Below are 27,569 nucleotides of genomic sequence, written 5' to 3' on the forward strand. Positions count from 1 at the left end.
TAGTTGTTTCCATACTACAGATAATACCAGCAGAGCTGTACGAAGATGCCGGAAGTTGTACAAGTATTTTCCCAACTCTGGGGCTACATGTATTATTCCTTTGCTCTGAAATAAAATCTGATTTATGTGGCACAGTTGGCAATGACAGTTCTGCTCCAAGCGTTTCTCTTGTCAAACTCCTCATTAATTTGTTTTCTCCCAGTAAAGCTCCTTTCAACTCTGAAATCATCTTTTCTAAATTACTGTGAATTCTCACTTCTTATTTTAATTTTCCTAGGGATCGTGTATTATTTTAGTTACTCAATAGCTTCTTTCTTACTGTTTCTTTTATCTGTACTCAGTTAGACACGGTCACATCCAAATGCAAATACTAATTTGTTTTTAGAAATGGCCACCAGCTTTTGCGTTCATTGCATTGAAGAAATGAGCTTTTGCAGCCCTCACTGCTGCAAAGGTTAACATATGCCTAAACCAGATAAACTCAGAGTTTATATAATACCAGGCACCTTCTAGAAATGTCTAAATTTAGGGCATCCAAGCTCAAAAAAGTTCCATTTTCCCTTTCTTTAAGGCCATACAAGAATTACTTGTTAGCTGCGTCTTTGTTTGCCACCACTTGTGTTTCCATTCCCCCTGTGTAGCAGGCTCGGTAACTTTCTCACTCTTTTTCTAAAGCCCTACTAGGGAGCCTAAAGGTCTCAAAACACTTATTTCAGGTTTGAGCACAGCTAAGGTTTTCATTCACATTGGGAAATTCAGTTAATATTTGTGGGATTTAGAGCTCCCCCCGATAAGCATTTTGATGATGTGGACACTTGGAAGTGACAATTAGGAACTGCTCCCACTCCCAAAGAAAGTGAAACAGAAATAAAAAAGAGCAGAGATGGAAATATGTTTTCAAGTCATGTAACAACATCTATCTGCTAAGCCTCTATAAAATGCCACAAGTGCCCAAACCTATGACTTAAGAGCATGCTGGGATTTGTAGCAACAATAGCTGCAGCAAGAAACACTGCCATTTCTTTTTGCTGTTTGATGGATTCAAAGTTTTACAGGCCAGGAAGTAGCTTTAGTGGTTTAAGAAGGGGCATGGATGTACATGTAGTTGTAGTGAACCCAGCTTGCTGTACTAGGGGTACACTTCAGCATATTTCTATAGTTTGCATCCAACTCTTAGGAACACTCCAGGGGTCTGGTTTACTCAACGCTCTGAAGAGACGTAAATAATACTCTTGAAGGTGAAGATTATGTACTTGGTACTTTTATTCCTGCAGCCACACGAGAAATGGAGCAGGATGTACTCAAAGGTATGTATGTGGATTATTATGCCTGCAGTCTCCTGCTCTAACCCTCAAGAAACTGCAAAACGTTCACTGTTCCTCCTGGCAGCGGCTAATTTGGATGCACGGAGAAAGCAGCATCCATGCACATCTAAGACCCTCTCTAATTCCTATCAGATACAGTAGTGTCTACTAAGTATCATGTAAGCTGGCACAAAATTGTGTCTCACTTTCACGTACTAATATGGGCCTGTAACAATGAACTTCAGGATTTAAACTTTAACCAAATAAAGATCTAGAGAGTTTCCCCAATGAATACCATACTTTAAAACAAAGGAAAACAAAAACAAGAAGGCAGAGGAAAACAAGTGGCAAAAACAAAGCATGTGAGAGCAGGGCAAACCTTCAATTTTTACAGCCACGTGTTTGGAAAAGATCTGTGTAACTAATGCAATGATTGTAAAATCATGACTACAAAACTCTTGGACCCTGCTGTACCATCACACTTCTTTATCATGAAGTTATGCAAGTTTGCCTGAATAATCTGAAACGTAAATTGTATAGCACCCTTCACAATACATCCTTTTCTTCCCAAACGACATCTTAAAACATTTATTAGAAGTTACATTAATGAAACACTCAAGTTATCCAAGAGGATTAAATAATAAAAAATCCCACTAAAACTGAGTGTGCTCTTCCTCTTCTAGGAAAAGGACAGCAGTCAGTGCTAACTAGCTCTTACGAGTTTCCCACAAAGGGAGAGGGGCAAGGTTTTCCAAATCCTGTTGGTGGCTGGTGGAAGGGTACAGTTTAGGACCAATTAGTCTATTACAGTCATTTATAGCACATTCAGTGCAGTGTGGTCTCTTAAATTGGCTGTTACTGCGGTTACAAGTATGGGTAAAAGTCTAGAAACTGGAGTAAGGAACTCTGCACGGACTAAAAAGCAAGCTCATGGAAATGGTGAGCAAACCTGGCTGGCCAGTCAGTGCCTCTAAAGCCAGCTCTGATTCAGGGATGATGATGCAGTCACTGCTTGAGGTGAGACACAGACTCACTCAGTGATAGGGCCAGTCCCATGTATCTTCTAATACTCTACATCCAGACTTCACAACATAAATACATAATATACTACCCCATAACAAAGCCTCATCCTAATTCCTCCTAGCTAGAGATTTGTTTAATCATAGCAGCCTGTTGCCCCCAGGGCCTTCTGACTTGAGGAGTCTTTCAGGTGGGCTTCAGTGCTTACGTGATTGTCCCACTTAAATCTAATGTCACTGGCCTTGTTTTGAGCCTTTCTTTGCAGGATACCAAACTGCAGGGCATGGCTCCCTTGAAGGAAAAGTATCTTAAAAATACACCAGCACAAGTAAAGGCTGTCTCCAAGATCCACGATAGGATTAGCTTTCAGGATTAACAGTCCTCTGTTGGATTGAACAGCTACAATTCAACACAACTGAAAAGCTATTTTTTTTGCATCCAGCATTATTTTACCATTACAATAAATTACTATTAAAGTAACAGTACTACTGTTTCTCATGTGCACGTGAGGACATGTAAGAGCTGGACCCCTACTGATAACCACAATATGGATGGACATGCTATCTCCCCATGACTCAAAACAATGTATTGGAACCTAACATGTCAATAAATGAGTTGTGAAAAATGGCTGATCAGAGTAAAAATCAAAAAATGCACTTACAGGCAAACATTATGCGAAAATATTTTGCTTTACAAATGAAATAAGGACAAGCAAGCAACAAAAATTCGTAAGAAAGCAAAACCTCAGTTTCTCACTCAAGTGCTTCCTCACAACTCCACAGTGACTGGCCTTAGATGGAGGCTACTGGTTTGCTCTGGTCTTACTATCACCATGGGAAATGTTTAATACAGGGCAGCAGTGCTGCAATGCACAGGAGCTCAGTTTTTCCAGAGTGGACCTGTAAGCATAATTAGCTGGAACAGACCATTTAGAGAGTAGTTCTCAGCTCCCTGCTCTGGAGGAACTGAGCTGCTGAGGATCACACAAAGATGTACAGGCCAAAAGGAGAGGCAGCACTTACATAGAGTCTGGGACACAGTGTGCTCACACAGCCATATTCTTCTGGCTCAGTGAATACTTGGCAATAGGCAAAGTGGAACAGCCTGAAATATATCCAACGCTGACTTGGGAAATTACTGACTCTTGGGAAATCCATGCTTTGAATCCCAGAGAGTGGTTAGAAACAAGGCTATTTATTCTTCACTGTTATTTGTTGCTCTTCTTCGCAAAATTGACCACGCAGGTTACAATGTAGATATAAACATTAAAACTACTTAGAAGGCACTGTGGCAAGCTCTTCTCCTTCTGTTATATGATAGTTTGTTGAGCTTACCAGCAATCTGTTTTGAACTATTCAGCTATGAATTCTAATCCCTGGTGGAAATGGGAAGAGTTGAAAAAGGTATTTAAAAATAACTCCAGGAATGGTATAATAAACTCCTCCACAGGTGTCTGAAGAAAACACTGCTTTACATGTTTCAGATGAGACAGTTAAGCTGCATGGCCTCTCCTCATCTTATTTTAGCTTTGGACAAATATTTGTAGCTGATGTTTCCCTACATCTAACAGAAACTCCAATTATTCTCTCTTCTGCCTAGCAGATATGTATTAATTAAGGTACTTTGTACCTTTTTCATGTATCTTCCCCCTCCTCCACCCATTCACTGCACATTGGAGCAAATGCTGTTACCACCTACAGGAGCTTTTGAAGTCCTTCTTTTTCATCCTCCGCCTCATCATTGTCCCACGCGGGCTGGTGGAGTAGAGGCTGCGAGGTAAGGTCCCCATGTTCAGGGAACTCAGGCTGTATGCACTCATGGAGGTAGGAGAGAAGGACGAAGACACCAAAGCTGCTGTAAGAAATCAGACACTTGGCATACAGCACTCATTCTTCATGGAAGAGTGCGGCACATGCCTGTAACTCATCAATGAATCAAACAATGTGTATGATGCACAGGAATGGTTTGTGCATTTCAAATAACAAAGACATTAAACCACATGGGTGACCCTAGGTAACAGTATAGCCAGCATTTCGTGAAAATACCTGCTGGAAGCTAACAAAGATAATGTAGACACCAAAAGTACATTCATAGGATACAACTTATTTTAGGCAAAGAATGCTAAATTAAATTATTCAACACATACCCATGAACCAATGCAGATCGATATGCCTAGATACACTGAGTTTAGAAATGCCTTTTTGTAGAAGGTGATTTCTGACAAAGTATTTGTAAGCAATGCTTCGCATGCAGAAATCATGCTTTATTTGCACTACTCAAATCTAACTGCTCATATAGCAAGAGCTGATTCATTCAGAATTTTCAAGTCTTTTTCTGTCTACAAAGGCTGCTTTGTTACAGAAAGAAAAGGCATAAAATGTCAGAAATAACCTTCACATGGCTATGAAAAAGTGTAGCATCCATAAAACTGAAAAGGTTTTAGTGCCTGAAATGGGAAAATTATGAGTGAAAGAAGAGGGGAGGGAGGAAGAGGAAGAAGAAGAGGAGGAGAGAATATGTCAGCAGGAAAAAGGGTGGAACATTACGAAGGCTTTTTTGAGGAGACGTTTTCTGGAATTTCAAGGCTGGCATCCTGCAATTGTCAGGGTGGTAGGTGTTATAATGGTGGTAGGTGTTATAATGGTGGTAGGTGTTATAATGGTGGTAGATGAGGAGGCTGCTGTGGCTGCTGGCACACGAATCCCAGGTAAGTTGCCTGTTGCTTCTTTGAACCTTCACTGCCCACATGAAGGGATGATGGAAAATCAGAAAACAAAAGGACCAGAGAAGAGGGAAAAGTAACTGAATTGCACAAACAAAAAAAGAAGTCAAAAATGGAAATAAATTTAAATGAAAAAAAAATTAAATAATAAATAACCTGGTCTTGTCTTTACCAGGAGGTGCTAACTTGAGGAACAGAAATACTATTTTTTTTTCTCAGAATAAATGCTTCTGATTTTTTTTTTGGTGGTCTTGTATTTATTTTTAAAAAGATTAGTACTGAATCAATTTCTAATCTCCCTCTGGCTTTAGGAGCTAAGGTTGCAGAATTCCATAGAAAATACCAAGGTATTTCATTTGATCACTAACTGAAGGTTAGTAAGTCTCTCCTTGCATTCATCTACTTAAAAAGACCAACAGATACTATAAATAGCACTGCCTAGAATGCAGATGTTTACTTGCCAGTCATTTCAATTTACTGCATTGACATTTTAATTCTGCCACCATCTATTATTGGCATTACACTATTCTGTGCAGTAAACGACTTCCCTGGGCCAGCAGCTGAAAAACTGTATCCTGAAGCCTGGGTAATAAGAAAAGAGCTCTTACTGCTTAGGTGGATGTGCAATTTATTGTGGGTTTCTTTTGGTTTGTAAACTTGATCTTTAAAACTTTAAAATGACCCTTTTCTGGATGAAATTTGAAACCATAGTTAATGCTGATTCTAAGCATGGGGAGCCTGGGACAAGCCAAAAATGAAGGCCAATATTTACCAAGAGAATGGGAAGCATTTCAGTTGATGTGTCAAATATTAAAGGAAAATGACTAAAGTCACCCTCATCAAATACAGTCTATTTATCATGAAATCTAGCATCACTGTGTGCTTGCTGAACTACATAGGAACACTTTAAACTATTCGCTTGGATGACCGAGGGGTTCACCCATACAATGAAACCATACGTAGTCTTTGGCCCATGAGCTGTATTGCTTGTTTTTCTCTGCAGCCTGATACATCTATAATGGCTGCAGATGCATATAACAGTAGCCAAAAATCTTGACTTTAGGTTGGACCCACACCTCGTGTTCTTTGTGTGGGAAAAACATAGTCACTACAGCACTGTGCAGTATCAGAAGAAAAGCTACTCTTTTGTTTCACTTCATACTTACATGAATAATGATCTGCTAATTGTCTGAAAATATTAACTCTCCTCTGACTCAAAAGCAATGTCTGTCACTGTGGGGAGGAGCACACATCAGGGAAGGGAGAGAAAAAGGAGAGTCAAGGGACCCATCATATCCCCAAAGCCTTGCGGGGAGGTTGGGACTCCGGAGGCCCTGGCACTCCCAGTCGTGGTCCTGTGTCCTCCATTGGGGTGCCCTGGGTCTCCCCCAGAGCATCCCTGCTTTGTCCTGATGTGTCTGAACCAAAGGATCCATTTGTTTTCCTGCCCTCAACAGATACCAAAGGTAAGGGTTGGGTGGGATGCCAGTACCTGCCAGCCTGCGCCTTGGGGTACCTCACCCATGGGCACAATTGCCAGTGACCTCAGAGACTGGAAAATCTCTCGTCAGCAGAAGAGTCCCAGAAAGAGCAGCAGTAGCTGGATATGGCCATAGGTGTCTTAGAGACTTACCTTATCTCCTCAGATGAAACTGTCTGTTTGCTGACACACACAGAGAGCAAGATTTCCAAACTTTAACTACGGCGTAAAAATGAAAATCTAATAGGAACGACGTGGCTAGGTGGATTTTCATTATTTTCTAGTTACTGTGAGCTTTGCTCAATTTAAAAGACTGCATCCAGCAGGAAATTATCTGCTAGTCTTGGATTTTTGTCTTTTTTTAAATGTTTTATTTTCACACTGAGAGTTGAGATAAAAATGTCCTACCAAGCGGGGAGGCACACAGGTTTGGTTTGCTCAGCTTGCACAAGAATAATCCCAATTCGACAAAAGTTCTGTAAAAGAAAATCCTATCGTGTGTAACTGTAGTAATTCAGTGGTAATTTGAGCTATTCCAACCCAGGGCTCTGTACAGCGAACATAAAACTAATGGGGCAGCAAAAGAAATGAATGTTAGCAGCACGGTATAAAGGAAAAAAACCACAAAAAAAAAACCCCTGATCTTTTATAGTGCTCTCCATTTTATTTTAGGGCTAAAATTTCAATTTATTTTATATGCTGAACTCCCTGCCCGTTTTAAATTCCTAACATGTTCCCCTAAGACCAATAACTGAGCTTAACAGATACAGCCCTAAGGATTCAGTTTAGCCCAGACACATAAAGGGAGCTTTGCAAACTCTGCAGCACCTAGGCCACACCACACCTGATGAAAGGTTGCGTCCAAGAGGGTACTTGCTTCCATAACACGTGTTACACCTTGAGTATCAGTACCTGGTGAGGGGCTGGGAAGGGCTGTAAGCATCACAGTTAGTCTGCCTTACTTCAGAAAACAACTTCATTAATTACCTTAGGGGGATTTATTCCCAAAAGATGCTCCTTGCAGATCCCCCAATAGGATTTTGTAATGATCAGTTCCTAACCCTGGCATGGCAAGAACACTGCTTTATCTAAGCATCTACACTGGGTCAAGGTGACCAGAACATCAACGGCATCAACTCCTTTCAAACGTTGGTTAAGAAATAATTGCTTCAAGTTACACACTCATCTAGACAAAACTTTGGCCCTGAGACTCATCTTCCCAAAACAAACACTCTTCAAAGGTTCTTTAACCAGGCAGAAATTGATTGTGTGACATCTTGACTTCAAAAAACCCATGAAAGATCTGTTTCCAACATGCTGTCATAACTGAAAAGAATAGAAATACATGGCAAAATTTGGTCTCCGTCTCATTCTGCTGCTGCAGTGTCACTCTCTGCTCCCTCGCCCCTCTAACTGGCTTAAGTAGAAATGGGAAAGAAGTGCAACTGAACAATGGAAGAACAGGGGCTATTTCTTGTTCACCCTGGTCCAAGGGGAAATGAGTATATCCTCAGCTACTAGTTTGACATGTACCACTCTGACAAACTGACCAGAGCATCATTTATCCAGGGACAGCCTGGGTCTTAGATAGATGTCCAAGAGTATTTACCATCACTGACATGTCTAGGCCTCAGAAATCTTGTTTTGGTCTAATGAAGGCAGAAGCACAGAAACACAGCCTTAGAAGATGGTACCACTGGTTCAAACGGCAACACAGGTACATACTTCTCTATTGATAACCCTTGTTATCTGACTGCCATCAATGTGCAATACGTTAGACTGAACTTACGAATAATTAACCACTTTCTAAGGATTATTTAGAAGACAAGACAGGCAGCCCCCATCTTCAAATACTAAGACATTTAATATATATTTGGTTTGAAATTGGGAAGCTATTCTCTTTAAGCATGTTGGTATGAAATAAGTATCACAGTGAAAAGGCTGGGTGGGATCTGTTTACAAGGCCCTTTTCATAAGCACTGACAATGAGCCCATGAAGCAATCTCAAAAGTACTTTGAAAGATGATGGCTTTCAATAATAATGTCATTAGCAAGAGAAAATACAGGGCTTTTTTAAGGTATTTCGGGGAGAACAGGTGTTATTAATGAAGTGTTCATAACAGACTATCAAGTTGATATACTGAAAAGAAGTTGGCTGTGGTCCTTCCTCCCCCACTCGACATTTAAGAAGCAATTTAGAGATTCATTTACTGAAGTTGCCCCTCCAGTGACTGCAACAGTGAGTCAACAGGTGTCTTTATGTACATGTACAAGTGTGCAGAGCCATTTCTCAGTAAAACATTTCTCTCTCTACCCATAGGAATCTTGGAGGGTACATTAAAGTCGAGAAAACACAGAGCTTCTCAGAAACTGCAGAAGCATAACCTGCGGAGCTGAAACAACATTTACAGACATAACTGCCACGATAGCTTTCTTGGCCATTCAGCAAGGGCAGCCAAAGTGAAAGGCAGAAAAAATAAGAGCAGTGTTTGGTGTTACTGATCCTCTTACCGTGCTCCGGGCCTTTCAGTGCCAGCCGTGTCTGGTGATGAGGAAGGATCTCAAGTTTGACATTATCTGCTGCATTAGCCAAAAACTGCGTTGCTTCTGCCAGCGTACAGTACTCCATGCTGGTGCCGTCGATGGACAGAATATGGTCTCCTACATGTAATGCACCACATCTACATAAAAGGGGAAAAACTCGGTATGATCAGGTATACTCCTTGCTTGGCAAATGAGTTTTACTGCCTTCAAACTGGTCATGACAAGTATGAACGTGTTCTTTTTTTCGAGAGAGATTTGTGTTTTGTAGGCATTGTCACTGGTCAGACTTTATGGCTATTAGTACAAACCTTAAAAACAATTCAGTTAATACAGTATATGCCAAGACATCACTCACAGAACTGGAATGGGATAGCTGACTATAAAAATATGTGCGAATGGCAGCAGAATAAAATGAGAAGAGCTTAAGGAGACTCAAATAACTTGGTCACGTATCCCTCACACAAGCACCCAGTTCATCATTTTTTGAGTTATAGTTCAAACATTTATTAGTACAAAAGCTGTAAATGATGATGAAATTATGCAGTAGTCAAACAAATAATGAAACCAGGGCTAGCATGGTGACTTAAGGAGTGGGGTGGGGAGGGGGCTATCTGCTAAATCTTGCTGCACTCAAGAGACTGGCTACTGGATGAGTTGAGAAATGCAAACACAGCAGTCAGCATCCCGACGTACCAGTCAAGTGGACAGCTCCTTTAATTGGTTACCCCCTGTGAAATGGGAAAAAACAGAGGGAGAAAATTAAAGCATCCTGCACCATTGAACTGGAGAACACCCCTGGATCAATGGCCGTCACTCTCAAAGTTTCTACTGTAGGGAAAAGCCCACAGAGGAGCTGTAGACTCACTGCTACAAGTGGGTGCTACCAAAAGCACCGTTGTCAAAGAGGAGTTACAAGGTAGGGTGACTGGGGACATGCAGGAGGAATTTGCTGCTGAAACGTAATACTTCAGGAATTTTTAGATAGAGATATGTCTATAGAAATATACTGTATATGTATAGACACATACACACACACATACACACGCACCCACCTCAGAAATGATCTCACAGCTCTGTTACAGAGCTTTAGACCACTGGGGAAAACTATCTACCATTTTTTTAATGGTTTAAATGGCTCTATTTAAACATTTAAATGAAGTGGAAAAATTGCAGCAAAAGAACTTCAAAACACAGAAGCCAGTCTCCCTAATACCTCAGTCGTGTTCTACAAGAGCAATTAAAAATCCAGACCTAAGCAGTTCCATTTCACTGCGCCACAAGAATGAGTGATCTGCTCTAAAAGAACACCTCAAGGTTGCAAAGCCTCAGAATTTACTTCCCTTGATAGCTGTTCCACACTGTGGGCTTACCTCCAGTGGGTTATGTATTGTTTTAAAGGCGGATCTCTGCCACAGCATTACATTTAATAGTCAGAGCAGACCTCTAAGCTCCTGTGCTGCACAGTGCAAGCAGGCAGTCACATATAACATGGGGGCTGGCTTATGTCATTGAATACTACAGGAATCAGCTAAAATAACTTGTGTCCTGGAAGTCTTAAACTTGGCAGCATGGAAAAATGATCTGACAAGGTGTTAATTTTAAGACCTACAACCTTAAGGGTGTCTGGTTCAGTCAATTTTATCACAAAAGGGAAGGGTTTCTTTAAAACCAAACTGAATGAAAGTACAAATAAAATGGATGTATGGACTTGCAGTGTCAGCCTTCTGTCACACTCACCTGTCTGCAATACTCGCAGACTTGATTTTGTCTATGACAATGACCTGTTTGTTGCAGCACATCGAGGTAGTTAGTGCAACCCCAAGAGCAGCACCGGGAGTTTTGGCAACTTCAACTAGCAGCGGTCCAGATGCTGTTGCTACCGAATCTGGTAAAAATAGACAACAAAAGATTAGTATTATACCTCTGCGGTACTTACACCATTTTCATAGTTTCCCCCACAAAATCTCCATGGCTATTCTATTTCTCTAACCAGACAACATGTCACTTAAAGAAATTCTGGAACAGCATCATTTTAGGTGTCAAGTATCTGCTCTTAATGTTGAAAATTATAAAAGCAAGAAGTTTGTGGATCTGGCACGTCTTGGAGCTTCTCAGTGTGTCAGAATCAGAGATGGACTAGGCTAGGGAACCAGGATGTGTTAATGAAGCACTCTCTGGAACAACTGAAGCTAAAAACCACCTGGAATTTAAAACAGGCATGGTTAGAGAAGGATGCTAAATTAAATTTCAGAAAATAAGAGAAAGGTCTATGGACAACAGCTAACAGTTTGGGTTGGAAAAGACCTTAGGATCATCCAGTTCCAAACCCCTGCCATGGGCAGGGACACCTCACACTAAACCATCTCACCCAAGCCTCTGTCCAACCTTGCCTTGAACACTGCCAGAGATGGAGAGTTCACAGCTTCCTTGGGCAACCCATTCCAGTGTCTCACCACCCTCACAGGAAAGAATTTCTTCCTTATATCCAATCTAAACCTCTTCTGTTTAAGTTTGAACCCATTATCCCTTGTCCTGTCACTACAGTCCCTAATGAATAGTCCCTCTCCAGCATCCCTGTAGGCCCCCTTCAGATACTGGAAGGCTGCTATGAGGTCTCCACGCAGCCTTCTCTTCTCCAGGCTGAACAGCCCCAACTTTCTCAGCCTGTCTTCATACAGGAGGTGCTCCAGTCCCCTGATCATCCTTGTGGCCTCCTCTGGACTTGTTCCAACAGTTCCATGTCCTTTTTATGTTGAGGACACCAGAACTGCACACAATACTCCAAGTGAGGTCTCACAAGAGCAGAGTAGAGGGGCAGGATCACCTCCTTCGCCCTGCTGGTCACGCTCCTTTTGATGCAGCCCAGGATACAGTTGGCTTTCTGGGCTGTGAGTGCACACTGCAGCTGGCTCATGTTCATTTTCTCATCAACCAACACCTCCAAGTCCTTCTCCACAGGACTGCTCTGAATCTCTTCTCTGCCCAACCTGTAGCTGTGCCTGGGATTCCAATGAAGAAGACAAAGAAAGGGTCTACCAGAAATCCCTCACAAAAAGAAAGAACAATTTAGGAGAAAATGGTGAAAGTGCAGGAGGCATGACAGCTAGAAATAGTAGGAGTTAAAGCATAATGCATGTGAGGAGGTTCAGAAGATTCTTGCAATATCTTGCCACTGGATAAAGTACTGCCTTGTAACAGCACACACATAGTAAATGACCAACACTGAAAAAAGACAGCAGAAAAATTGGAGGCAGCAACAGTCATGACTGATGTCTGTGGTGAGGAGCTATGCCAAAGAGAGGCAAGTGCTAGACTGAGCAAAGAAACAGACAGCAATCTGCTTTCTAAATGCCAAAACAAAGCAGGCAGTGATAAGGGTGAAGTACATTCTGTAGAATGCCTGAGAACTGCTGATACCTATCAATCAGCAACTGATCTCAGTGGAGTAAGATACAGTAAACAGAAGGCATACAGAAGGCATCCTTTAAGGACATAAAAAGACCAAGAAAAAGAGAAGGGTATCAGAAGCCTTTGGAGGTGCTTACAATCAGAATACAGAGAAAATAAAAACTTATGCTGGAGCAAAGTTATCAAATGTCCTGCTAGCAAAGAGCAGAGATTCATATTCACTGGAGCCTGCTGTAGTAATGGTAAAAGGTTCAACTGTGACATCTCTCAGAAGTCCCTGAGATTGAAGCTGTAAAAGAGCTGCATCCAGCTTCAAAGTATGGAGGAGAAGACAGATTTAAGATACTCCCTTCACTCTTAAGTCTAGAAAATTAGTCCAAAAATGTAATTCTGACACTGAAGAGACAAAATGTCAAAGGGTGCATTATTGTTCAAAACTAATACACCCTCCTGATGATACAAGAAATTGAATGAGAGCTTGATTAGCCAACACTCAGCTAAGGTGCTAGTTAAGAGATTAATGTAGGTAAACTGAATATAGAAATGGAGTGAAAAAAGGTGCTTGGATGAAATAACATACAAAATCAGTAAAGCCTCAGCTAATTCCTTTAGAACTCCTTGTTTATGTGCTCCACCCTGTGCCCAACTTGAAATAGTTTTTATATTCCTGTTACCTCTTTTCCAGTTATAAATCTGAGGATGTGAAGGGGAAATGAAGTATATTTGGAAGTGTGCATTAAATGCAAGTAATTTCTGTTTCTGCTCAATTGGGACTGACTATTTAAAGGCTGAATTTTCACAGGCACTACCAAAATCAGCTGCTTCACAAATCTGAACCAAACTTTAAACTGTGATCCCCCAAAAGAGAGTCCATCCTGTACCATTCCTGCCTGCAGCTTCAGGCACTAAATAGCTTTAGAGTTGGAAGAACTGTCCTTAGTAGCTGCCTGTCTTTCTCCAGTAACTAAAGGAAGAGGTTATCACAATTAAACTCCTGTCTTAGATGCCTTGTTAAGGGTCTAAGTAAGGTAGAATGCACACAACTTGCATACAGCCAAAGAAGCACATGCAGCAGAACAGAACATAAGAATTCCCGACCTTCATTCCTGTGCTGAAAAACAATTATTTCTTCTTGAATATTCTAGTGGGTTCTGGTGCTACAAACAAGCTTGCATTCACAAACATATGGGAAGAAGACTTAAACAATGTCATCAGTACTGTGAGACAAACATTTGAACTCGCATCGATCCAGAAATGGCAAAGCCCAAGTTGTTATTGGCCTACTGCAAGTTCTTTCTGTAATGACTGTCTTGAGGAGAGGAAACTAAGCGCAAATATCTGTTGAGAATGAGTATATTTTTCAAGAGTCTGCTCCCTTCTCAAGTTACTTGAGAAATGCATGATCAGCTTATGCTCTAGTGTTATTTCCCAGGTGCCTGTTGAAATACACTGGGAAAGCAAACCATGGCAGACAGGATGCACAAATAAGATAACTACATTAGAGGAACCAGAAGAGAAGAAATAGAGTGTGTCTAACTGTGGAAAATCAACACAAGGAAGAGAAATCAGAAGGCAATAATCAACCACACATTCCCTGACAGAGAAGTATCAGTTTATCATGTCGAAGTAAAGCATGGATATGAAAAATGTATCATACAGGTATAAATTATTCATGGGTGAAGATGTTTCAGTCATTAAGATATTTATGCTGTGACTGAAGCACTTACACACCATGTTGATTTATTGGCTATGCAATTACATAAGATATACTGATGAATGTTTCCATGAAAAACGCTCTAGATTTTTGATTTTGTTAATCATTTTTCACACTTCTGAGCACTGCATCTCAATCAGTACAAGAGGCTTGATTAAAACCTCCCGGAGGAAGCGCTACTGCTTTCTGCATGCTAATACATTTCTTCAGCTAGATAGCAGCACACCTTTTTTATTTGACAGCTTAAATCACTGGCAACAAGGGGTTAGCACACTTTTACGATGTGTAAATGCACCACATGATATATAAAATTTGTGAATAAAATAGGCAGTGTCATCCCCCCCCCGCACTTCAACAGAGAATCACAAATCATTTTAAAAGCTGAAAAAGAAATTAAATCTTAGCCTGACAAAGTGATCACATTACACGTGTTTATGTCCTTGTAAATGTATGTATCCGCTAATCCTTGCCTATCCTCATGGCTTGTTAAAGCCGGTTCCACAACCGGTGGATGGTGAAGGACAGAAGACCTCTTCAGGATTCCCACAGTGGGAAAGCCAAAAAATGAGCTGCTATTATCAGGCAGCAAAGGATCAACATGTAAAACAGTATCTCTAAATGCCCTAAAAAGGCATTTCCTTCCCAAAGACTGCTTGCACTTAAAGCTGGGATGTGCTGCTGTACTGGGAGCTTGTTTCTGAAGGTATATTAAGCTCTGTTGCTATCATCTGTGCTCTGCAGCTTCCCACTTCTCTAACTGGAAGGTTTTGGATGCTGCCTTATATTTTTTCAAAAGTCATGGCAATACAAAGCACAAATCATGTTTTTCTGGAGCAGCTTAAAAGAGTCAAGGAAGAAGGATGTCAAAACAGATTTTGACCGTAAAGAGCCAGCTGAACCTATCGAAACCCGCAGCTCCACAGGACTGCTATCGATCTTGCTTGGATGCTGCTGTATCTTCTAGTAATGATGTGAGTGACAAACAAGAGGATACCTTACGTTCTCACACTAATTCTTCTCTTGTTAAGCTTTTTTCCTATTCACCTTAAAATTGTATATAGCAGGTCCATGTAATTTTCTGTTTTCATTGTGATTCTGTGACTCAAAGCAATGGGGAAAAAAACCATTAAAAAGCAAGTCTGCGCTGGTTCAGATCAGCAAATAAATGCACAGTTCTTCAGACCTTGCAGTTCTCTCCATGCAAAGTCTTAATGCTTTTGTAGCAAGGCATTCACAGATCTAAATGTGTCTCTCTCCTGTCAAACTAGAAGACAGCATTTCACAGAAGTATTTTTTCTTGGTCAAAAGGTATGTGTTCTCCTGCATCTCACATCTTTCTTTGTTCCCTGCATACAAAATCTTTGCAACCCACAGGCAGTAAGTAGAGCAATCTCTCTCTCTTCTTTCATCCATTCAGTTCTTGTCAGTACACCTGACTCTTTACCTTCTCTCCCTTTTTCTGTAACCCTAATTTTTATACCCAGAACCTACGTGCCTCATGCTCAGACTAATCTAGAAAGCATAAAGTTAATTAGAACACTGGGACAGCCAGAACATATTTTCAGAGCAGTAGGCCTCAGGTCATATGACGCCTGGACATCTTTCTATGCTTCTCCTAAAAGGAAAAACATCCTCTAGCCCTCAAGCGCAACTTCCAGTACCGATAACCCAAAGACTGGATGGATCACAGAGGTGCATTGTAGCGAAGCTAAGGAAGACTGTTGAGGACTGAGAAAAATCTCAAATCTCTGACACTCTCCTCCTTTAAGAGCAAAAAGCTGGAACATTTACAGCAGATGAGTTTGAATCACTCCCAAGTGCCCTACACTTTATTCTTGCTTTCCTCTACTCTCTCTGTGCTCTTTTTTTATTCACAAAAATCGATGATTCGTTTCCAGCATCAGCTCAGCAATCACGCATGCTGCAGTTCTGATGTATATGGGTCAGGCATTGATTGCTCCTCAAGAAAGCCGTTGAGTAAACTCACATAGAAGGAACCTCACAAGTCCTTAAATGCAGAAATGCACAACCATTTCCTTGAACTTGCTTTCTTCAACTAAAGTATGACAGAACGTAGGGAGGTTTATGTACTTATGTATGTGAGCCAATGTGAGTTACAGAAAGGGTCCAATACAAAACACTCTATTGCAGTCTATTTTTACCGTAGAAAGGTTGAGACAACCAACATACCATCAGCACTCAGAGCAAAACTGGAAGGTACTTAGAAACTGCAGTGGTGAATCTGGTGTGTAAGGCACAGAATGGGATGACAGCAGTTCCAGCTCCCATGACTAAATCTGGGCTTTATTTGCCATGTCTCAGTCTCAGCAGAGTATTTCTAGAACAACTGATGGTGGGGGATGCGCAGCAGGTGTAGTTGTGTCAGTCCATTCAGAACCAGCATCAGCACCCCTGTTTTCTGTATTAAGTAGCAGGAGTTGAAAAGTTAAAAGCTGCTTTTTTTTCTCTCCCCTATAAATGACTCAGAAGTTCAGGTGTCAGACACACCATAGGTTTATCAACAGGAGCTTTCAGCATTTGCTATTCCTTTGAAAATCTAGATAGCTGAAATACAAAAATCAGAGTTTGTCCGTTCCCTATCGGGTACTTAAAAAATCCATGGCCAGTTGTAGAGATTTGAGCTCCAGTAACAAACTCAAAGAACAGGCAAAATTTCTAAGAGACTGGATTAATTTTGTTCCCAAGTCCTGTGGCTTCAGCAGTGACACTCTCCATAGACTGTTTTGCAAGGCCCTTTACAGCACTTCTCAGCTGGCAGTGGAGCAACATAAAAGCACTCAGGGATTCTGAGCACATTCACATCCACTCTTCTTCATTAATCAACAGACTATTCACTACTGTCAAACAGTACCTTAAACTGCACGTAATGAATCCAGTCATCCTCCATGTGGTTTTCTTACTGTATTCTTAAGGACTTTTTTTTTTTCAATGAACACCAACCTAGAAAGAACATTCTTTGTGTTCATTAAAATATCCTCCCTATAAGACTGATAACATTTAAAGTTGTCCCAGCTCCTCACAGTCCAGTGGCAAGAGTGTACCCCTGTGACAGTGAGACTTACATTCTCTGTCCTACCATGGCCCCACTATTTCCCTTCCCTGAGACAGCCCTAGTGATAGGCAGTCGACCTTCTCTCATTGCCTTTTCCATAGTCTCCAGCTAAACAAAAGCCCAAACTAGAAACAGCAAATTACTTTACTGTGCAAGAGAAAGATTTGCTGGGAGTGGGCAAGTTTTTATCCACCTTCCTCTTTCCTCCATTATTACCCTTCTTCTTTCCCCAGGTTTGTAGTTGGCCAGCTCACACCAGGTGCACAGAGATAAATGCCCAAACACTTCTGACACTGCTTTTTAGCCACATTCTAAAGCATTCCTTAGTTTTTTTTAATTTCCTCTGTAGGGGCACTTTCATTCACTCCTATGAAACACCAATCAGATGATTAGATAAGCTTCCCTAACACACAGAGCTGACTGATGGTTATTTAAGTACTAAATTTTAGGAGTGGGAGGCTGCTTATTTCTAAATACTCTTTTCTTGTACTCCAAAGATAATCTGATCTCAACAAATCCCTAATCTCCATTTTGCAAAGAAGGGAATATTAATGAAATATTTTTTAACACGATCTAATTAAGAAATTGAGATTGGGATCATGGGTCAATGGTTTCAAAAGGGAAAGTAGCAGCAAAGAAGAGAGGCAGGAATAAGACTTCTGCAGCGTCTAAAGGGCACAGGAACAACATTCCAAATGCTCTACGGCTGGGTAGTGCCATTATCACTCATTCAGAGTAATATTATTTGATTCCTCATACTTTTGTGATGGTAAAGGTCATAAGTGAACCACACACAGGGCACTGATGCACAGTACTGGCTCTGGCATTCTGTGCTACAAATATTGAGTAATGTTTGTACCCTTGCTTTGCTCATGCTTCATTTAGCAGAGTAACCTTTCTTCATCTCAGACCTTATGGGAAAACAAGAATCAATGCCAGCTAGCAAGCTCTGATAATGATTTCTGAAATGCTAAAAACCAGTGACAGTGTTTCTAATTCTCTTTTGAGAGCTAGAATGCAAAAAGTATGAACAAGTTTAATGACTTGTGAGACTTCCCCCTAAAATATATGTTGGAATGGAGTAAACTGGGATTATATATTGCAAGCAATATCTGGGGGGAGAGGAGAATAGTTTCTTTAATAAGAAAACAACTATTTAAAAATTAAATATTGTTCTTGTCCAAAGGATCAATAGCAGTCTCCAAGGCCCAACTTGTAATCTACCTAAAATGTGCACTCCTAGCATGCCCTTAATTATGGAGTGTGTTTCAGACAGGCTGTACAGAGAGCAAGAGCTTTCGTAATTTTATCCATCTCAGCTGTAATTAAAGGGGCAAAACCAGAACTAACAGAGTTTTTTCCTTATTGCCGGTAACAGCACAGCACTGGAGCTGCTGGGCTACTCACTGAAAGGAAGTTCACAGGGCCTACAGAAAACCGTGAAATCGCTGCTAAGGAAAAAAGCCACCAGGGGCACTTTCCACCCTCTCACCTTCAGAATCATCTGATTTCAAAAGTGAAAAATAGGAATAATTTCAAGAGGATGCCAGCAGAATGAATAATAGTGAAATCAGAGGGACCTCTCAACCCTGGAATGGAAAATGGAGACATTATCCTCTAAATGAATGTGCTGCCTATCTCTTCCCTTATACACAAGCAATTTCATATTCCTGTCAACTGACTGGCACAGTCTTTCCATTTTCCTTTTCTCACCTAATTCCTGCAGTTCATTTATATGCCTCTAATACAGTCAAGTTCTTTAAGTCTGTCGTGGTTTAAAACCAAACCGCGCAGCTCGTTCACTCAAACCCCCCCCCCCCCCCCCCATTGCTCCCCCGACTCCCGGAGAGTTAGGAAAGAGAATCCAAAGAATGTAGCCCCATGGGTTGAGATAAGCACAGTTTAATAGCTGAGGTATAACACAAATCACTACTGCCATTACTACTACAGATAATAATGATACAGCCAGTAACAAGTGAAGAGAATACAACACCTCACCAGCCACCGACCCATAACTCACCCCACCCTGCCCGACCGAGCACTGACCGATACCTCCTCCATCCCCCCAGAGCTCCAGCCCTTCTGGGTCTCTCCCAGTTACACCCTGGGCATGACGTGCTATGGTATGGAATACCTCTTAGGCTAGCCTGGGTCAGGTGTCCTGTCTCTCCTTCCTCCCGGCCTCCCCTCCTCCCTGGCAGAGCATGAGCTCAGAAAAGGCCTTGGATTAAACCAAACATTTGAGCAGTAACTCAAAACATACTTGCTATCAGCAACCGTTCTCAGCCTGAAAGTCAAAACACAGCACTGCACCTGCTACCAAGAAGGAGAAAAATGACTGCTACTGCTCAAACCAGGACAAAGTCTAAAGCTTAGGAGCTGCCTTTACCTCATTTCATACTTTGCATCCTGAATCCCATCACCTTTCTCAGCTAAGAAATGCCTGGTAACTGCCAAAGAACCATCCCTGCCTTCAAAGTGCTTGCACCAGTGAGTGCAGTGGGGATGTACTCAAAACCTGCTTGGGACTTTCTCAGCCTTTCTCCACAGAAGTCTGCGTAAAACGCTTTCACTTAAAAGACTTTCCCCAGTCCTTGGGACACTCCCTCCTCCTTCTGTTTCATGCTCAGACATCTTTCATTTTTACGAGATCCCTTCTCCTCTCAAAAGCTGCATTAAATCCCAAACTCTTCATTAATCTGTACCATTCTTTTTGTGTGTCCTGTTGATCTAAAACCCGATTTATCAGTTGCTGAATTGACAACAGAGAAATGGCATGGTGGATAGAGCACATACAGAAGATGCTGGATCTGCCTCTGGGGCTAGTCTGAATGCATTTTAAATAAGCCCAGGCTCTGCAATTTCTTTCCTTTGTTACCTTTAAAATGAACACTACACTGAAAACTCAGGTGGCACTTAAAGAACTATTGAAAACTTAAATCCCTAGCCCTGATGTCAGTACATGGTTTCAGAACTTGGGAGCCCATAAATACACCTTTATGGTTAGTTTGTCAACATGGGCTTCAAACACCACTTTTCTGTTGAAGGATGGCTCCTGGAAACTGCCCTGAAACACTATATAACATCAGATTGATTGTCAGATGTTTGCAAAAGTTGGCAACAATCTGCATTTCATTCCAGGAATGGAACTCACAGATAGTTACTTATTAAAACCATCTCCCAAAATGGTGCAAACAATATGTAAAGTCCTCTGCTGAGGCACTACCATACAAACCACTATTTTCTCTATTACACCAGCACAGATAAACTCACAGAACCATCGGATCAGAATGGTTTGGGCTGGAAGAGGCCTTTGAAGATCAACCAGTCCAACTCTGCTGCCCTGGGCAGGGACACCTTCCACTAGACCAGGCTGCTGCAAGCCCCTGTGTCCAACCTGGCCTTGAACACTGCCAGTGGACAGGGCATCCACAAGTTCTCTGGGCCACATGACAGACAGATACACATGTAGAAAAGAACTTCTCATACTTACTTATTCTCACAAGTAGGGCAGCAAATAAAATACACAAGAACTTTGATTTCTTCAAAACATTCCAGCTCTTGCACTGTTCTGTACCTGACTAATCACAACAGATAGAACAAACAAGGACAACACTATCTGCATCCTGCAAACTAAGACACAGCTGGTCTGCCAAATTTTGTATCTGCCAGCCTTGAACGTATGCCTGTAAGTACACGCTACTATAGACAATATGAAGTGCTGCAGTACTGATAAATTATGTCTATCTGCCATAATGACCCTAAGATTCCATCTAATGGGAACAGTAATGATTATAGCAGGACTGGATTCTCTTCAAAAGCCGAAAGAGCACAAAGCCCCTCGCTGCCAGCACTTGCCAGATGGGAACAAACACTGCAAACATACAAACTTTGTTTCGAGCTGACAGTTCCCATCTGCATAGGACTCTACCAGGATAACGACATCTTAGATAATCCCAAAAGCTTCAAAGCTTCAGAGCAAAGGACAGTTTGGGCTGAGAGAACTGACATGCACACCAAACAGTTAAGGTAAATAAGGACGTGTCAGTGCTGTGGTAGTGAGATACTTGAGTTGTCTCTGTCTCCCCATCACACTGGTGGGAACTGAAGTCCTTGGAAGCAACAGAGCCACACAAGGTGCTGGGCCTGTGACAGCCACTTCTGCTTCCCACCAGGGTGTCTGACCCAAGTGCAGCCCCACTCCCATATGGCTGGGCTCCTTGGCATACCTGAGGTGCATGCCTAGACCTTGCTCAAGGGTCCTCTGCACTGAGCCATACTGTCTCATACATTCACAATTACTTATTCTTTGGGTGTGCTTCTGATAACATTGAAATCAACAGACTTGGTTTCGCTGAATAGGCAGGAGGTTTCAGGCTAGTCTAAAACACTCAAAGCCTATAAGGTGAGTATAAACCAGAAGAAAAGAACAATTAAAGTCTACATCTTTCCCTGTAACAGGTAACATGAATTTCTGGTGCTGTAAGTTTGTACTATCAGTACCATTTTTTCCCCCTAAAGCTTTGGTCTCTTCAATAATCTGTGCTCTAGCACAGCTGTCTTACAAATAATTGATGCATTGGCACAGCCACAGAATAAAATGGTACCATGCAGAAGGCTGAGATCTGACCTTGGTATTTATGCACTGAGGAGCAGAGTGAGAGTTTTCAGCTCTCAGGGGTTACACAGGGTATTTTGCCATTCAATGCCAACCACTCATGAAATTAAACTTCTGCAGAATGAGTCAGGAAACAAGTTTATTAACTGCCCTCTCTTTCCTCTTAGGTATTGTCTGAGCAGCCTTTCAGCAAAAACATTTCAAAGAAACAGAGAAACTTAAGTAAACTGCCCTCAAATCCAGCTCAGAATCCACAGTGAACATAAGCTCTTTGATCCCATATTGCAAAACTAATCCAGGTTTGTTTACCTGTTGCCTATATATTTCCAGCTTTTCCTTCCCCGGTGCTTGTTCCAAGCAATACAGAAACAGTATTACAGGGAATATTTACAGATTTAATGGAAAGTTTCTATACCTCTTGTTCTCTGCAGTGTGCATTTCCATTCTTCTTCTCCCCAAATCCCAACCAAGAAACAACCTCTAGAAACCCAAGAACCCCATAATTGATGAATACCAGCAACGGGAAGCGTACTCTTTCGTCTGCTTCCTCAGCAGGCAGCCTGCCAGCTTGCTGCCAAGGTCACCCCTGGCAAGGCTCCTGTGCTGCTCCTCCTTTGGCATAGCACAAGGCATTTGCCTCCTGTCAGAACAGCTCCTGCTGCTGGGCTCAGAGGGACTCGAGGTCCTCTCATGCCCCTGTCTGATGACTTCTTTTCTCTTTGAAGATGTTCCAGTGCTTATAAGGTACAAAGATTTGTAATTTGGTAATTACTGAATTTGTGTAAAGGAGAAACTGTGGAAAAGCCTCTTCTGGGGATTTTTTTTTGTTGTTGTTGTTTTTTTTTTTCCTTTTTGGTGAGTGAAAATCCACCCAAATTTACCTAAGCTGTAAAGACCTTGAAAAATCAGAGGTCAGAGTGCTCATAAGGCAGCTATTTCATTTAGCACTGCTGAGCTGACCATACAGACTGTGTGCATGCAAATTGTGAGAACCCAAAGGGGAAGTTGATTAAAATCAGCAGAACATCAACATAAATCATTATAAAAATACTTGAACATAAAAAAAGCTCAGAAGTGTCTGTTTACAAACAGAACGACATTAAAAGAAAAATATTACGGTCACCATGTGTGCACAAAGCACTTCAAATTTAATGAACCCCAGAATGAATATTGCCTCGATGAACTTATTTTTACCTCCCTTCTTTAATTAAATAGTAACATATTCTTTCTTCTTCAAGAGCCTCATGCAGAAGGTAGACAGTGACTATTTAGAGTAGCAACACTTTTCCCTTCTTTTTCCATGCTCATGCCTTAATTACTAAGCAGTGTTTTCAAGCTTCCCTGAGCATATGCAGTTGGGGAAGAGCTATTGTATGGTGCAGCCTCTGAATATTCATCACAACACACGTTCATTAAGGATTTTATCTTATAACCACCCTTTAGAGCAAAAGCATAGTGTTTTCCCTGCTGTATAGATAAGCAAATGAGGATCTAAGAAATGAAGGTCGAAAGCATCCATTAGTCCGGAGAGGATGATTTGAGACACACTGGGATTCACTGCATCAAAATTCTGGCATCTGTAGAGCAAATGTGAGGTAGGTACAGTGGAGCCAGAGGCCTAAACTCCCTTTACAACCATCAGAGAAAACTGGCATATAAAACCATGTTTCACTTGCCCTAGTTTAGGCAACTACATCAAGATGAGCAGAGCTATTCTTTAGAATGTTCCTCTCATTTGACTGTTTTTCAGATCACTTAGTACAATGCAGCAGGTGACTGATGGAGGCAAAATCTATGCAATCATTCCAATTAAAATCTCAATCATACCATATGCTCCAAGGCTTCTAGGTAAGGCTGCATGGGCATCTCTAATTCTTGCATTTCCCATCCCCAAAGAGCTGAACTGAAAGGAACTTTACAAAGACAAGAGAAAACTTCCCTCGATACACACAAAATCTTTTGTCACAAAACGCTGCTTCTCCTGAGCACACTGAGCTGCACCCTTTCAAAGACTTCCAAATGTAGCTAAGTCTGGGTGCATTTTCACTGGGATAAGCAGCAGAGACTTTCCTGAAATGGGCTGTTTATCTGGGAATTTCTGTGGCATGCTCAAGGGTGAAGCCTTTTGTTATGATCTAGATCCAGACCGGGATGACCTGTGAACTGGCAATTTCACGCAGGTACACCCTGTCCCAGCGTTAATGCTGAAGTGCCAGAAGAGCAATAATTTAGCAAAAAGGCAAAGAAAACGGGCCTGACATGTTCTCTTTCCATTAACAGACAGGAGAGAATCGATGTAGTAACTGGGTGCAATCAAGCAGTGCAAACAGCAATAATCTGCATCAGAGTTAGGCCCTTGTAATACAGGTCTTCTCTGCACTTCAGACTTGAGTTAGCTGTAGAATCCCTAAAGTAGATGCTCTTATACTGTCAATGAAATAAAACATTGATTTAGTGGTACAAACAGTGATTAAACTGTAAGATTTTTATGCTGGCAGAAGACGTTTTTGTTGGTCTACAGTGTCCATTGCGTGAGAACTGAGTAGGGGAGCAAAGAAACACATCTTTGCTGCTTATTTCTCTATGAGCAAAGATCTTCAAATGTAGGACAATAGCTAGTTGTCTTTTCCCTTTGGGTCCTATTTTAAATTCCAGCTGAAATCAATGAGAGTCTTCTTCTGTTGAGTCAAACATGCGTGGACCAGGCTTTTGCTAACTTCATGCAAGGCCCCAGACAGCTGACCTAAGGATCAATGTGCCTAACAATAGCTAATTATAAGCTGCTGGTGGCCCTCCTGAGCCAAAAAGTAGCAGGAGGAATTTCAGAGCAAGTTTGCTTTAGATTTTCTTTGCAGCTCTGGGGAATGTTGTCCCAAATCACACCAGTGACAGAACAGAAGCCTCAGGCTCAAAGTGTCTGCAGTCTAGGGGTTTCTTTTTAATTTCCCATATTTATTTATTTCCTTATTTTTAATTTAAGCTGACTGAAGCTTTTAGATTTCAATGAAGAACTCAGGCAAGGTGACCTGAACTTTATAGAAAATGAAGGATAAAGAAAAATCCAACTAGGAGTTTTTAAAGAAAGTATTGAGGGACTTCCTAGGTAGCATAAAACATGTCCCAAAGCTCTGCCTCAAGGTGTACATATTGCTGTCTTTTCATTAATATAACCTTTGGATTGTCTGCCAGGAAAAAAGTGAAACTAAACCTGTAACTCAGAGCCAATCTGGGTTATATTTGCTTGTGTGTAATATAACAGGAAACCTTACCCCAGCAAGCCCTTTCTTTTTCATTAGCATCCCCACCTCTGCTCCCCCATTGCCTGTCCATTTTCTCCCCTGAGCCTCATTGCCTCTGACACCATACAGGCAATTTCATCTACTGGCAAAGCTCTGCTCTGCTTCCAATTTCATGCAGGTAACCTGCAGGTTTGGGTTACCACGTGCCTTAACTCACTTCCAACACAAAGTACTTTTACACTGGTGTGGGTTCTGCAGGTAAAAATGCGATTTTACCAGCCAGGGAAGAGATATCTGGAGGCACATAAGAGGAAGAAAAAGACCTCAGCTTGCCACAGCTTCACTTGTAACGTTGGGAAGTTGTCATATCCTTCATTACTCATCTCTTCAGGAGCATTTGGCACTCCTGTTTTGGCTGCAGGGAGCCATGACTTTTCTACTGGTTATCAGAATTGAAATTAAAGATAAAACTAGAGAATGATCTAGAGAAGTATTCATCAAACCATCACCACCCTCTGCTCCTCATCCAAGAAGAAAAGAGGTAAGATTTAAATGAAACTTGCAGTCAGTTGTTGCCTGCGGTTGATTTCGAATGAATCTTCAATTATCACAGAAATATCATTTTGTTAGGGCCCTCCAACATCTGCACTGAAAGGGCAACATGGCCAATCCATAACAGCTCTCCATGTCCTGCCCATTTTCTTTACAAATGAAACTCGTGGGACTTGCAGAAGATCAAACACCACTAATGTGAGTCACCAGTTAAAAGACAAATCCAATGACTTTTTGGCCGAACAGAGGGTAAAACACAGAGCAATTTATATCAATACTGCTTCCCCAAACCACAATGATAAATACTGAGTTCACAGGCTTACAGAAATGATCTCTTTAAATGAAGGAAGCATGGTAACCATGCGGTTAGGAAAAAGATGAAAGACAGGTTGCTATGGATGTTTAAAATTAGTGTAGGGGAATGTGGTTTGAACAGCAAATGCACAGAGAACATAACATTTCACTCATCGTACAGCTGAGCAGCACCACCAGAAGTGTAATTCTGTGTAACAAGATTATGTTTGTAAGATGTGGCACTGGTGCAATTATCTTTGAGTAACTACGTTGATTTCAAGATAAACTCATTCAGCTTAGACGGCGATGTTTTTCCCCCTACCTACATTTGCAGCTCACAGGCCTTAGTATTGTGTTGTCTGAACAGGATACATCTCCCATGTGCTGAATACTACATGGTGCAATCTCACAGGATCTGGGTCAGATCTCATCCACATCAGTTTTTCACTAGAACACCATTAACTGAGAAAGTTTGTATTTAGGCAAAATACCTAAAAATCTTCATACTTTAAAATCTGTCCTTTTTCAGCATAAATGGTCTGTAACATGATGAATGGACCATGAACCTTAGTGGAAACGGATGAAAATCTGCCCTATTGCATCCAACTTTAACCTCTTAGTTTATGCCCAATACTGGTGTTCCAGGAAATGATTAGAGGGATTTTGGGGTTTTCTCCCCTCGGCCTAACCTGTAAGGCACAGTCTGGGTGTATCACATCAATGAAGGGAAGTCAAGAGGCTGGAGTAGTTCAGTTCTGTCTTGTTTAAACAGCTCCCTCAGTGAAAGTCTCGGGAGACATTTAGTGTTTTCCTCTCCCTGGAATGGAGGCAGGAATGGACTCTTTGCTGCTGCTTTGCTGCTAGAGGCTGGTCCTTTCAGAGACAGCTTCTGGGGTTACAGCCCAAGTTCTCCCTAATATAAGGAAAACCAAATCTGTCCTTTACTCCTTAGTTTCTTGGACGACTTCGATGCCACTAAACCAAATCCAAGGCTGACTTTTTTTTAATTGGATTTTTTTCTGATCACAGAGTTTCTCTTGCATTGAATTGCACGGCACAAGCAGAAGAGCCTCTAATCTCCAGAAGCTTAATTATCATCCTCTTTGTAAAACTTTCACACCTGCACTCTGAATTTAACTACTTCAGCTGCCTGCTCATTTTTTTTTCCAGGCCAGTACAAATCAGGATACTTCATTATCCCTGTTAGTCTGCTGCTGACCAGCACAGGCTAAGGAACAGATAAGCCAATTTGCTGAAATACCTCTTACAGAATCACAGAATGGTTTGGATTGGAAGGGACCTTAAAGCTCATCCAGCTCCAACCCCTGCCATGGCACAGGGACACCTCCTATCAGACCAGGCTGCTCCAAGCCCCTGTGTCCAACCTGGCCTTGAACACTGCCAGGGATGGGGCAGCCACAACTTCTCTGGGCACCCTGTGCCAGCGCCTCAGCACCCTCATTGTAAAGAACTGACTTAACTTCCATTGACTCTTGACTAACCTCCAGCTGGCCAGAGTATAAGCATGCAGTGGAGATGGCAAATCTCTTTTACACTGCATTTCCTGGTACATCTGGATAGCCCTCATGCAAAGTGGAAAG

General features: G+C 41.6%; 1 protein-coding gene across 1 annotated transcript in view; it reads right to left on the reverse strand.

Annotated features, from left to right (window-relative positions):
• GRIP1 (glutamate receptor interacting protein 1) overlaps positions 1-27,569 on the reverse strand; it is a 325,658-nt gene that overhangs the window by 40,397 nt on the left and 257,692 nt on the right. Inside the window, exons 8-10 of the mRNA XM_034062764.1 lie at positions 10,808-10,955; positions 9,038-9,207; positions 4,023-4,178 (exon numbers count right to left, since the gene is read on the reverse strand). Coding sequence (XP_033918655.1) covers positions 4,023-4,178; positions 9,038-9,207; positions 10,808-10,955 — 474 coding nt within the window. The remainder of the gene's footprint in view (positions 1-4,022; positions 4,179-9,037; positions 9,208-10,807; positions 10,956-27,569) is intronic.

The sequence above is a fragment of the Melopsittacus undulatus genome, chromosome 5, assembly GCF_012275295.1.
Source record: "Melopsittacus undulatus isolate bMelUnd1 chromosome 5, bMelUnd1.mat.Z, whole genome shotgun sequence".
Classification (NCBI taxonomy): Eukaryota; Metazoa; Chordata; class Aves; order Psittaciformes; family Psittaculidae; genus Melopsittacus; species Melopsittacus undulatus.